General features: G+C 38.5%; 1 protein-coding gene across 2 annotated transcripts in view; it reads left to right on the top strand.

Annotated features, from left to right (window-relative positions):
- The window catches only part of ITGB1 (integrin subunit beta 1), a 49,298-nt gene extending 35,941 nt beyond the window's left edge, over positions 1 to 13,357 (top strand). Inside the window, exons 13-17 of one of the 2 annotated variants that reach the window (XM_068404489.1) lie at positions 1,156 to 1,378; positions 2,579 to 2,811; positions 4,958 to 5,124; positions 5,997 to 6,077; positions 12,125 to 13,357. In XM_068404489.1, coding sequence (XP_068260590.1) covers positions 1,156 to 1,378; positions 2,579 to 2,811; positions 4,958 to 5,124; positions 5,997 to 6,071 — 698 coding nt within the window. In that variant the 3' untranslated portion in view covers positions 6,072 to 6,077; positions 12,125 to 13,357. The remainder of the gene's footprint in view (positions 1 to 1,155; positions 1,379 to 2,578; positions 2,812 to 4,957; positions 5,125 to 5,996; positions 6,078 to 12,124) is intronic. The other variant, XM_068404491.1, reaches the window with a different exon arrangement.
- Positions 13,358 to 14,150: the final 793 nt, after the last annotated feature.

Below are 14,150 nucleotides of genomic sequence, written 5' to 3'. Positions count from 1 at the left end.
GCCTGAGATTATAATGTTATACTGGCTCAGTGTAACCACTGCGTCAATAAAAAGAGATAATGACCTCAGCTTACTTGTAATAGTGAGTGCTTGACAAGATACCAGTGAGATGCTATCTTGAGACTATTCTGAAAGGTAAGTGAAGATTAGAATGTGCAAGATCCAGAAAAACACCTTAAGTCCTTGAAACGACTCTGATGGCAGCTAATTCCCCAAATCAAAAGCAATTTAGAAAATCCTCCAGCAACCAATGTCCAAATTATTTTGATGCATGAATTTTTATCCTGTAACTTCCCTAGGCTGCTTTGCACATGGAAGTACCTGGTAGGAGTGTAACTACTACCTCAGTTTTGACTGTCACACAAAAATAAAACAGAGAAGCCTCTAGGCTTTGACTGAATTATGAGAATACCTCATCTGTCCAATTTGCTCAGAATACACCTATTGCTCACCAGCTTCAGAAAGGATAGGAGCAATGGTGGTGGTGTTCCAAAATACACGGTGACAGATAAGTATTGACTTAAACACTTTACTCTCAATGGAGAAGGAGAGGTGTAGCCAAAGATCTTTCCATTTCATCCAAATCACCCTTCTGGAGATACAGGTATCTTGTTTCCTGTGTAGGGAGTGTAAGTTTGGTTGGGTGGATGAGGTCAGAACAGCTGGATGGTGGTGTTCTAGGGAGCCAAAGGTATTTCATTGTTTTGTGTTGTGAAGTCTAAGTTAGTGCATTCCTCATCTTTTTAGGTGTTGCTTTATAAATTTACATAGCGATAGATACAAAGACAGTAGTGATCAATGCATCTATACACATATAAAACTGTGAACTGAAGCAGTGCTGTAATGCTTTCCACACAGGAGATATGGCCATCACATTGTACTGTTCTTGGTCAGCTTTCCCTAGTCTTGCTTTTTGTTTATGAAAGGAAATCCAAATATACTAGAATGGGGAAAAGACAAGTGCCTGTAAGTAGTTTTTCAAGGAGCTAAAATGTATTTTGTAGCTCTTAATTCATTGGTGTCTTCATTATCTCTCCACCAGGGTTTTCTTTTCCCTGTATCTGTCCTGAGATGGTGAACACTTATTTCTTACTGTCACAAATTTTATGTTTTATATTAGCCTTCTTTTCACTGAAATATCTTCTCAATGCATAGGAAACGGTATCTGCAAATGCAGGGTGTGCGAGTGTTTCCCCAACTTCACTGGTAGCGCGTGCGATTGTTCTTTGGATACTTTTCCATGTATGGCATCTAATGGGCAGATTTGCAATGGAAGAGGAACCTGTGAATGTGGCACCTGTAATTGTACAGATCCAAAATTCCAAGGCCCCACATGTGAAATGTGTCAGACGTGTCTCGGTGTCTGTGCAGAGCACAAGTAAGTACCTAGAAAACCAAGTCCTAGCCTCTATGTATTTGACTTTGTGATATTTACATGTGCAGAATTTTTAAAATGAGGCTTTTGATACTGTGCTTTATTCTACCCTGAAACGTAGGGACATCATATCATATCATCCCTTTAGACAGTAAAAGTTCTTGGGTGAGAATCAGTTACAAACAAAACATTATTAATGCAGTATTTTGGTTGCTTCCAGGTAGGCCAATTATTTCTTAAATTCTTTCCCTGCCATTTTTTGTTAGGCATAGGAATGTGTACGCTATGTTAAATCAGTTTTAACCATTCAGATTGACTTAGGCAGGTTACAGCTTTCCCCTGATTATCGACAGCCAACCTTCTGCAGAGCTGGAGGGAACGTAGGTCTATAATGTGACAGGCTGTAAACTCCCATCATCTTGACCTTTTGAAATTAATCTAACAAAAGTGTAAATATACTGTGCAATTTCCAGAGTAGTTAAAACTTCAGCTAAACTTTTTGCTTAAAGCTTTTATTCTGAAATACTATTGAAAAAGTCAGACTATCCTGATAGTCGAAAACTAAACCTAGATCTGTGTGGGCCAGTGAAATTTGCATCCCTGCCTTTGGAAATCTGGGTTTTTAGAACCCACGCACTTTGAAATGAGTTTGTGATTAGTGGCTGGGCTGATTCCTGGCTTTGTGCAGCCAACTTTAAGGTTTTCTCTCAGCGCAGTCTTTTTAGTATAAAAGTCCTGCTCAGTCTGCTTTTTTTCACTGCATTATTCAGAGGGATATCCTACTGTAAAGCTTGTCACTCAGTTTGTTTTTTTAACCTGTCTCTCAGATGCTGTTTCACTGTAAATATTCTGTTCCTACACTGCCGTCTCTGAGAGTATTAATTTTCCAGGTGGAGGTATTGAAAATGTTTTAGCCTTATTTCCTTTTAGAGATTTAGGTAATTTTTTTTTTTTTGTCCTTGAAGCTTGTGGGTCATCCAGGGAAAGAGGAATTTATTAAAGGGGACTTTTGTTAATCACAAGGTACATAAATATTCTGTCTGGTAAAATGCTGTGCCTTGCTTTATTTTTTCCTGGCCTTTATGGCAAAAGGGTTGGTTTTGTTGGGGTTTTTTTTCCACATTTTCTTCTTTACATTTCTTTAGATTAAATGCTAGAAATCTTTCGTGAACATATTAAAAAGCATTGCTTCTGATTTCACAGGGACTGCGTTCAATGCAGAGCTTTCGATAAGGGAGAAAAGAAGGAAACATGTTCTCAGGAATGTATGCATTTCAACATGACACGGGTAGAAAGTCGAGACAAGTTGCCACAGCCTGGACAGCCCGATCCATTGTCTCATTGCAAAGAGAAGGATGTCGATGACTGCTGGTTCTACTTCACGTATTCTGTCAACTCGAATGGTGAAGCCAGTGTCCACGTGGTGGAGACCCCAGGTATGAACGTGATGTTGCCTACTCTCCCTTTATCTTCGTTGTTAATTCATGAAGTAGTTGTGTAGTACAAAGTAGCTGTGGTTGATTTGCGTGAGTTAGATGCATTTGGAAATAGGTACCTATTCCCTCAGTAAGAGTTGTGGATGTCTGGAACTTGAGTGGCTTTAGAAAAATATAAGTATCTCTAGATCTGTTTTTTTCGAACCTTTAGGCTGACAGAAACAGGTTCTGTTTTCTAAAAACAAAAAGTAAATCAGACATGTACATTTGTTAAAGCATTTAATGTTTCCACTTGACATACTTTGCAGGCTTGTTTCTCCTGTCCTGCAGCAGGTCCTAGATATGTAAATTTTGATTTTTTTTTTTTTTTTTGACTGGGATTGTGCTACAGGTTAGAAATAATGATGTCTGTGGGGTTTTGTTGCTTTTTTCTTTTTTTAATAATAATGTGGGACCAGTCTTACACAAAAAAAAAACACACCACAAAATTGTGTGCTGTGCTGCAAACCACTTAAATTATTTCATGCTGGGAGCCTTTGCTTTTACTTAACTGAGGTACCTTCAAGAATAGATCTGAAAAGCCTTTTGCTTAGTTAATCCTTAATAGTCCACTGTTCTTGATTTTGTTCAATCTTCTGATACAAAAAAAGAGAGAAAAATTCTATAGCTCAATCAGTAATTTACCATTTATTTACCAAAAGTGTTGTTAGTTTGAATCACTGGATGTTGCATGTAACAGTGCAAAAATTCTGCGTTTGTACATTAGCAGTGTGTGATCTCCTGATTTTTATAAGCCTGGTACAAAATACACACCTTACTTGTGTGTTAAAACGTTTAGTGCTATATTCTACTCCAGGAATTTTCAGAATTGATCATTTGGGTGATCATCACTTAATGCAGATCTGTTGTTAGTGGCTCTTTGAAATAAATACCACTTCTATTCAGAATGTTTTAAATTCTCTAAAAATGTAGTCCAAAGTATAAAGGAGAACCTTGAGCCCCATCTTCTTTTTGGTTAAGTGAACACATGCCATATACTTTTGGGGTCTGACCTTTTCTTCATGGATAAACTTGTTGCCTTAGTTAAGAGCTGAATCGAGCCTTCATGCACCAGGAGGCACCTGAATTTTGTGCCGTACAAGTGCTGAAGGAACAAGCTCTGTTCAGTAGAGCTGTATTCGGTGGAGGAGACGCTTGTTCTTTACTGATTCCCAAGGAATTCCTGTCGTGTCCCTTCCCACTTCCCTCACTCCTGCAGAGGCAGCTGCCGAGGTTAGGAGTCTGCAGTGTGGGGGGAAGCAGTGTTCCTACTGACAGCACAGGAGTTGCATTTATTTGCTTCTGACTCCTTCAGTCTGTGCATTGAGCTCTGCAAAAGCCCTTGTTCAGTTTGTGATTGTTGAGAATTTTATGTTAGTAGAAGAGTTGGGTTTTATTTTGGAGGATTGTAATTTCTAGGCCAGACACCTTAAATCATTTTGCATCTGTATTAATCTTTTCAAACACATAATTCACTTATTTTGAAAGTACATGATGTTTTTATTTGAAGATGATGTGCCTTTTTTTTTTTTATTTTATTTCAGCAGAGATCAGTTCCCAAGATGAGGAAATACCCTAAAAAAAAAAAATCTGTCCCAGAAGTAAAGTTATTACTTGTCTCTATGTATTAGCTACTAACAATAACAGCCATGTGAGGTAAAATGAGGAACACCCTTTTTCTGTAGCGCTGTTGACAGAGTATGTGGGGACTAATTTTTTGCTAATCTGCATTTGTACTCTAGCTGGTTTATCCCTCCAGCACCACCTTTGACTCAGAACTCTTGCATGTTTAAAATAAAATACCTAGTTATTTTACTCTAATACTCTAGATGAATAGTTTAAGGAGTCAGCAGTGTGTAGACTTTAACACGAGAACATGAATTGTTCTATTGCTAAGATTAAACACATATTAGAAGGATAAAAATAAGCTGGAATGTTAGAGGATGTACACATTCCAAAACTTGTATTATTTGAAAGGAAAATAGGATTGGCATATCTCTGATATTCAAAATACTGGCTTCAGTACAAAATAAAATTTTAAAAGCATCTGGATATGCATTACCTTTACCGTTTTGTAAACTCATGTTTCCACTCACTTGTTCCCTAGAATGCCCCAGCGGCCCTGACATCATTCCCATTGTAGCTGGTGTGGTTGCTGGAATTGTTCTTATTGGACTTGCATTATTATTGATTTGGAAACTACTAATGATCATTCATGACAGAAGAGAATTTGCTAAATTTGAAAAGGAGAAGATGAATGCCAAGTGGGATACGGTAAGTCAAGAGGCTTTTTTCTCTATAAAAGCTACAGTAGTTGAGGAAGAATAGAAGGTTTTTGTTCACATGCCTTATATGTTTCAGACTGTATTCCTGCCTTTTGGCCTATGCAGGAACAGAAATATCCTTATTTTAAGCCGATTAAAACATGTTATGTGTTACCACTAGCAAAAAAACCAAACCAAACACACAACAAAAAAAAAAAACAGCTCCCTTTGAGAAGTACATCTTGGGTTAGAAAAGCGAGTAGTAACTTCGGTTGAAATAAAATTTCAGAGGGAAAATGTGATGGTGACAGAATAGTGCAGCTTTGCAGTTCTACCACACTTTACAACATATTATGAAAATGTTTATTAGAAGATGAGTCATTTTTGTATAAAACGAAGAAGAAAATTTTATGCTTATGGAAGAGATCTTGTAAATACTCATACGGGTTTAGTTGGGAGATTTCAATAACTGGTCACAAAAAACGTGGTTGGTACAGGTTTGTTGAAATCTTCCCAGCCCTTGTCAACAGAAAAGTATGCAAGAAAAAAAAGCCTATGGTCTGTAGGCTTACATAGCCTATAGGGTCACTGCCTCTGGGAAATTTTAGGAATCTGCTAACGAAAAAGCCTTCACTACTGTTCTGTAGAAGTCAACACCCACGTACGTTTGACAAGAGAATACTTCAGAAAAATCTCGAGAATACTTTAAAAAAATCTCCTAGAAAGTCTTCTGGTTTTACTTAAGAAAATTAATTAATTCTATGCTGGAAAAAAAATTACTAACACTTTTCTTTATACATAGCATGATTTTTTTGGTGATAGCTGAGAATGTTACTTTACTTCTGTTGAATTATTCGACATTGACCATTTCTTTTACTTCAGCAAGAAAATCCAATATACAAGAGCCCTATTAACAATTTCAAGAATCCAAACTATGGACGTAAAGCTGGTCTCTAAGTCTCAGTTTGTATCTTCTTTCATTTTCTTCCTTTTTTTTTTCCTTTGCATGTCACTTAAAACTCACTGTGTGTCACAGACACTTAATCACAGTTTGAGTCTTGCTCAGTTTATCTACTGCTGCTTTGATTCTGGAGTTTTAAAGAATGCAACTTGAAAATTTTTAACATGTTTTGACAGCAAGATTGCTTGCTTACTAATACCACCAGTACTGGCTTAAACTGTTCTACAAGCGATTTTTTTGTCCTTGGTGGATAAATGTGTGGGTATATAATAGAACAGCTCTTTGGATTGTGGAGAGACACAGCGTTCAGGGGAGGGTTTGCCTTCTGTTTCCTCAAATCAGCAGTCAGTTTGCTTAAAGTTGATATGTTTGTAAAGCCAGTTTAAATATTGCTCAGATATCCCAGCCTATAAATATCACTGTTTTTATTAGAATAACTCTGGGAACATTCAGAGTAGCCTTACAGATTTTTTTTTTTTTTTTAACTGCTTTGACTTATTAACCTAGTATAGAACTAGCCTGTATTTAAAGTGTGAAATGCATATACTGTACTGGTTTTATTATTAAATATGCGTCTTATTTTTTCCATCCATATTTCTGTTGAAACTGGCAATATCACAGTCCTTGTAGCCCAGCCAGCAGGGTGTCCATAGAAAAAAAAAATTACTATGAGAGGAGGAAATGTTCTTTTCACCTCTAGATGCATTTTCCCCCCAGTTCTTAAACTCTGCCTGAGCACCTCATTTCTGTTTGGAAATGCTGACTTCAGTTCTCTTCATGCCCAACACGCCAGGAGAAACAGCAGTATCCAGAAGACTGAGTCACTAAACCAGAAGTGATAGATAGATACCTTCTGTAGACTTTGAGTATGGACTTTCTTGAATGCTTCAGGTGTTCTCCTCCTTCCGTGGGATTCCCAGCTGCAGGGGAAGGGATGACAAGGGGAAGATGAGATGAGGAATGGATGTCAGAGGAGTGTTGAGAGATAAGAACAGAGATCAGATTAGAAGGAGCGGAATGAAGAAGTTGCGAAGGCAGCACATGCCTTTAAATATCCAAGGGCTTTTTTCAGGAGTCAGTGGAAGGAAAGGATCTGTATCTCTAATTTTATTGTCTGCTGTCTCCCTTTTCAGTGTTGGACTCAAAAGATTTTTGTAAAGGAAGAATGAGGGGAGCAAGCAGGAACTAAGAGTATTTAAGCTCTTACCTGTCCTCACTGTGACAATTTCAAATACTTTGTGTGGCATTCTGAGCCCTTCCATGATGAAATATACTTTCCTTTTCTGTTTGCAATCATTTCACTTTCCAGTGTGTCCAAAACTGATTGTAAAAACGTTCATTTTGCTTGCCACACCAACCACATTCACCTCCTTTCCATTTTTCTTCTCAGAGTTGACTATTCTGGGAAGGAAATGGAGTTCTTGTTCTTCTCTAACATTTCACATAATCCATCTGGTTAAGTCTCTGTTACCTTCTTTTCTGCTATTCACTTAATTGTGTACTTTCTGTTGCATGCAGGACAAGCATCTAACAAACCATACGGTGTGTAACTTCCATTCTGTGCTCTCGTTGTCTGCCCCATGACTCTTTCAGGATCTAATGTCCTCAGTGCTGCCATTTCTCCTCAAAATGTACTTCCTGCAGAAAGCTTTCCTCTTGTGTAAATGGAGGGATTGACTTCTGTCTTCTTATTTCATTCACTGCGAAGATTAAAAGTTTGAAAAGACTGTGTTTTTTTTAAACATGACTTTATCCTTTTCGGTATTCATAGAAATATCAGAACTTTGGGGAGAGAGGGAGGTGGGTTTAGCTTTAGTGGCCACCAAAAAGATGGATATTGGCAGATAAGGAGATGAGTATTGGCAGAATAGGTGACCCATGGGAAGTGAAAGGAGAAAATCCTTCTTTTCCCTATAAGATTTTCTGGGATTTTTAGATTGTTGAAGTAACCTTTCATTTAGGTGAAGAAAGAGTTGTCTTGTATTGCCAAGGCAAGAAAGTCATCTGAAATCGCATTACAAGAAAATTAAACTGCAGTAGGTTCCCTCCAGGTGTATATATATACAATAAAATAAGCTGTGTGCAGTTTGTACGTGGCTTGGTTACCGCGTTGAGAAAACTGCAGCACCACAAAGCTTGTCATGGACCACGCACCCAAATATTTCACCAGTCTTGGTCCATGACATTGTGAATGACTTGTCACCACAGTATCCTTGCAGTTGATGCTCAAGCCAGCTAGGTTGGACTGAGTTCAGTTTGTCCCTGGCCTGCAGCATAGCTACTGTCTTAGTGCCCTTTCACTGCTGTCAGGCCTTGCTGTCTTCACTGCTGGCCTGGCTTAGATTTGTGCCATTAAAAGAGCATTTAGTGACTGTAAGCAGGCTAGCTGCTTTCCTTTAGCCTTCCACTTATGGTCGCCGTCGCCCTCTGTCGTCAGTATTGCCCTTAACCTTGGCCTTTGCTTCGTCCTCTGATGCAATTGCCGTATTTAAGGGTCGACAGATGACTGGTTTTCTGTTACTGTAAAATTATGATGGTTATTAATGAGAGCTGAAAATAGTAAGAACCAGCTCTTGAACAATGTATGTGGATGAGTTTAAATATTCTAGAGTGCAGTTTCTTGAAGTGACTTAGGACTTACACCCACTACAAAGGTAGTTTAAGTGACTGTTGAAACAGTAAGTCTATGGAGAAAAAAGGAATAAGAACAATGATCAAACATCCTATATAATAGGTTCATCTTTATGCAACACTAGACTGAACTGTTATCCTCTGAACAGCCCAGTCTAGTTGAAAATGAATCCTGTTGCAAGAACATAGCTCTTTATTCTCTGCTAAAGGTACTTTTAAAAAATACCTCCGTATTTATTTTAACGCATTTTACTCAATCTTGTATATAGTTATTGTTTGTTAATTTTTGTTTTGGTTTAAGTGTGCATGGTGTTTTCTTTTATAGGGGCATGTGGCAAGTGTTTTCTCTAACTTTGCATGCTTAAACCAGTGTATTCTCTGCAGTGGTGTAAAGAAAACAGGTTTATTTAAAAACAGTAGTATTTGTCTTAAGAGAGCAAGTTTGGAGTACTGTGTTTTAGTGGCCAGGTAAAAATCTGGAATGCTGCTAATCTCGGAGTGTTCATACCATGTGTGAGCTGTGAGGGGCCCTAAGCAAGGTGAGAGTCGTGTTGGACTAGTGGACATTTATTTACCACTGCTGTGTTAGTTTTAATGATGAGCTGTCTGTAGAAGATCTTGCCAAGCCAGGGCTGAGGCACAGCGCTGGAGTATGGCTGGAAAGGCCGGGGCTGTTGCTGCCTGTCTGACAGAAGATACCAGGGAATGACGTGCAAATCCACGGGGCACCTATGTGGCAGCTGATCAGCCGTTTAGCTGATCCAGTGTAAGGTTGGGTTAAGCTGAATAGTTCTGAGTGTGTTGACTAAATCCCCATTATTTTTAATGGGAACTGAGACGCTCAACTGACATGAGGAGACACCTGTAAGTGCCTTACTCAGTGACCTAAATCCCACTGTGTACACCTGAGAGTTCTTGGGAACATAAAATGCAAGTACAAGGTAAGACAGTAGAGCGTTTCAATTTCTTTGTAAATAGGAATTAGGCTAAATAAAGAGCATGTGAATTTCAAATTCTGATTTCTCTTGAAAAAGCATTATAGTAAAAATTTACAATCTTATTATGCAAATTGAATTTAAACCTGATTCCAAATTCAAATTAATTGTATGAGCAGCACCCCGCAAATTTCCAAGTTTTAGTCCTAACCTTTAGACCAATTCCTACACCATCTGTTAGAAGTTATCTCTCTTTTACAAACGAGGAAATGTAAACAAATACCGCCCTGTATGTGCTGGGGGTAGTCTGTTTTGTGAAATGTTGAAGGTTAAAAGCACAGTATAACAAGTATTACCTAATGCCTTGCCATTAAAGAGCTGTGCCATATCTTCTAGTCTGCATACGGTACAGCCTATTAAGCTTACAGACTTGCTCTGCGTTATAAACTTTACTGATTTATATTTATATTTTTAAGAATTCTCCATTCAAACTTGTCGAGGAAACAATGTACATTGCCAAGAACTTTGAGACATAATGAGATACTTCAGTTACAAATTAAATCCCTCATCCCTGGATGTTTTTCTGGTTTCATTTACATCTTACTATTGCAAAGCTTTTTATTAAAAATATTGGGAGGGATGGCAATTTTGCATTGATTAATTTGGCTGAGAACTAGCCACAACACTGTATTTCCATGATAAAAAAAAAAAAAAACAAAAATTTAACTCCCCATCCCTTTCCAAACCAGTAGCTGATACACTTTTAATCAAGGCAGAGTTGGCTTGGGAACTGATAGAAGGGTCTCTTGCTGTGAAGTATAGCCAGCTCTGGACACCTTGCTCCTCCTTCATCTCAAGCCAAATGACATTGACTCAGATCTTGAGAAGAGTGGACGGAGAACCTGGACTTCCATTGTCCAGCAATCCAGGTCCTGGCTGAACTTGAGAGACTAGGCTGGAGTCTCTCAGGTCTAGGCAGGATTGGATGTGCCTCATTGCTCTTTGCATGTAGAGAAGCTGGCTTTAAGGAGAAACACCCTTTTTCTGTGAAAGGAACCCCAACAGAAAGGCAGTACACCAGCTAAATGGTCTTCCTTAACAGCAGCTACTGTTGTTGGGGTTAGACCACTTACTTGCCACGTACCAGGTCTTGCAAAAAGAAGGCAACAAACTTCCCAGGAATTGTGATATGAAAATTTCACACCAAGCTGGTTTCCTGCTTGCCTTGTCACCTTTTGGCACATTCTGTTGTATTCCCAGTTGATTTTCCAGGTTTATGACCCTGAAAAAACAAACACACCTGGTGTTTGTATGTCTAGGGGGAGGATATCCTTTAATTTACTGTAGGAAAAATTGTTTTAACCTGAAATATTTTAAATGCTGCGTAATTTAATAGAGTAGAATGGAATTAATATGGTTATATAGGCCATCTCAGACTGGGGGGAACTTCAAAGGGAGAGATTCCCTTACTGCTGCTGAAGGCCAGGTACGGTTCTGGCCAGAACTGCACTCGGGCTGACATCTGTGCTGTACTGAATTTCCTCAGGAATTACTTGTATATGCACAAAAGAGCTTCATACTGGTAAATAACATTCATTTAGGTTGAGATTCAGGTTGTGACAGAGCACAGTACAGCAGATCCAGGCTGTACCAGTACAGTCCCAGCGGTAGCCCTTCATTCCACTAAGATTTATCTATTGAACTTGAGTTCAAGCTGTTCATCTTAGGTGTGCAAGGATGCCATAAATGGAGAAAGATTTACTGAGATAAAAGGAAACCTGGGAACAAAGGAAGCTTGAAATAAGCTTAATTTATAGGTTTTCAAATCTCAACAAGAGAGACGTAAGCGGTTGTTCTGTAGGCATTTCTCATATATAGTGGAAATAATGTTTTCATTACAGCATTTGCACCAGTACAGAAGTTTCTTAGTTTTAGTCGTGCATTTTGTGCATATGGGGGTTGGGAGGACCTGCAGGAATAAAATGAGAATGACAAAGACAATATTGAATTGGAAATACAAATATTGAATGTGTATTATCAAAATAGTACAAGCCTTTCCACTTTGTTTCTAGAATTAAATTGTAATACAAGATAAGCTCTTTAATGTTTGTTGTAGCAGAACGTGGTCTGTGGTCAGTCATGGTTTCAATGTTGTTTACAATTCTGTTCTCCTTTAAAAAAACATAATGGACTGTAGACCCCCTGAGTTGGTGGCTCAGCTCTGAGATGACCATACCAGGTTCAGCAGCTTTGAAGAAAATCTGTGGTGTAAACTGACCAGGATCGAGCCTTAACCCTTTGCTTTATTAGCTGAGCATGCCTTTGTTCAAGTTGCTAGAGGGAAAACTAGTTTGACTGAAGCTGTTTGCGGGTACAAACAAAACATTAATGGGTAATTTCTTAAGCTAATTTTTATACTTCTCTCAAACACACTGCTTTTTTCATCTCTTTAAATGTTAATATAAATATTTTTCTTTTTCTAGGGTGAAAATCCTATTTACAAGAGTGCGGTGACAACTGTGGTCAATCCTAAATATGAGGGAAAATGAACACTGTTTGTATAACTTCACAACACTGTATGCAGCGTAGCGATTTTTGTAGTCACAGTAAGATAGATTTAGGGCAAACTGCAGTGATTTTACTAACTCATTACATATAGGTTTGTTTTTTCCTGTGCAGGTTTTGAGAATGTACCATATGTATTTTTTTTTTTATTTTTTTTTTTTTTTTTCAAATAAAAGTAATCAGTGCCAGGGATCTGACAAAAAAAAACAAACTTGAGACTGTGCAGCCTAGTCAGCTAAGGTCACATGGTGCCTTTTTGACCTTTTCCACTCCCATGCTGTGAATCTAGGTCTTCTGCAGGGTGCGTGCGATACTGCTGTGGCATGACTGGGAGGGAAAGGGTTAAAGCAATCAGCATGAGGGCTCTGCCTCGCCATTTAGTATTAAACTTTTAGCTTTACAGGGAAATCAAGGGCTTGAGTTTGTAGATGTAGTTAAACTCATGTAGCATGGAGCTGGTGGTTAATTGGTCCTCTACTTGCTAGACAGATGATTAAGTCTATGGTAAGTTGGAAGTGAGCAGTGTAAGAGACTGAAAAGTGTGTGCATAGTTATTTTTAAGTTGCTTATTGCCAAGTTATCGTTACAATGAAAGGCTTTGAGAAGAATGTTAAGAAGGAAAAAATACCTTTAAAGCACGTGCCATTACTGAAAAAGTTGCTGACTGGTAACTTGCTTAGTTTTTCTTTGTAAATTCAAGCCCTCGGTGGCAGTATCACAAAGTACCTTACCAAGACATCTTCAAAACACGTAAGGGCCTTACGTCATACTGTGTCTTTATTCTGTAATGTTTCCTTGGTTTAAAGCCTGGTGCTTTTTCACCCTTCTAATCTTTTTAATGTATTTGGCAGCGATTCTTTTTGTAATATTTTTGTATCAACACAAGCTTTTTTTTTTTTTCCCTTTTTTTTGGGGGGGCAGTCTTAGCTGTAAATTTGCCTTTACCCTGTAGCTAAGATTGCATAGTTTGTTGTGTAACATAAGTCACATATCATTCTTGACATGTGCCATGTATATTTGCCTTTGACCATTCAAACTGCATCATAGTCATATTCTTGTTTTAAGTGCCTTTTTATTTTAACAGATGTTCACTTTTTACAGTGCTATTACCGAAGTTATTTATTAAATAAAAGTACTTTAAATTACTTAAACCTTGTCTCTTTATCTTGTAGAAGTTGATACTATTCAGAAAACCTGAGAACTGTCCCTCTTTGGGCAAGAGGTAATAGACATTTTAATAATACCAAATACATTGTTTAGATCAAATCTGAGACAAGTTAAGCAGAAGCGATCTCTGGTAACAGACGTTAGCTGTGGTATAAAATGCACAAAGGCCCGGACGTAGCGCAGTGCTTGTGTTACGTACAGTGGCCATTGATGTAAAGCCCCAGGCTTTCATCTGCCTGTGTGCTAAAGAAGTTCTGTAGCTTAATAACTGCTCCAGCAAATGACCTGTCTGGTTAATATTGTTTCACAACATGACAAATGAGAAAAATCACTGCATTTTTTAGGAAAAGAGAGCCTTCCAAATTTTTTTAAGGCTATAGTGTTCTAGATAGATTTTCAAAACCACTTTGTAATTAAATACTTCCCTAAAGTACATTCATGGAAAATCTGTATGATTCCTTTTTTTTTTTTTTTAACTGTTTGTACTTCAGGTTATCCTGAGCAGCTATGGGGATCTGTTCCAAAAGCCCCTTTTAACCTCCATCTGAGGGCAGAAGGAGCCTGGTTTCCATGAGGCAGGAAGGGGGGCATTGACGGAGAGGCTGGGCTGCGTGTGTCTGTCTCCATCTCTCTCTGAGGGAAGCAACCGGAGACAAGAGGATCCCAGGGCCAGTTATGAGGTCGACTGGGTTGTCTAAGGCCGGTTACTGGAGGGATCCGTAGTGTGTTGGGGTGGGCATACATGGGTGTGTGCAAGGGGGGAGGTTCACAGAACCG

This window comes from Nyctibius grandis, chromosome 7, assembly GCF_013368605.1.
Source record: "Nyctibius grandis isolate bNycGra1 chromosome 7, bNycGra1.pri, whole genome shotgun sequence".
Lineage (NCBI taxonomy): Eukaryota > Metazoa > Chordata > Aves > Nyctibiiformes > Nyctibiidae > Nyctibius > Nyctibius grandis.
This window is presented reverse-complemented; position numbering and strand designations above follow the sequence as displayed.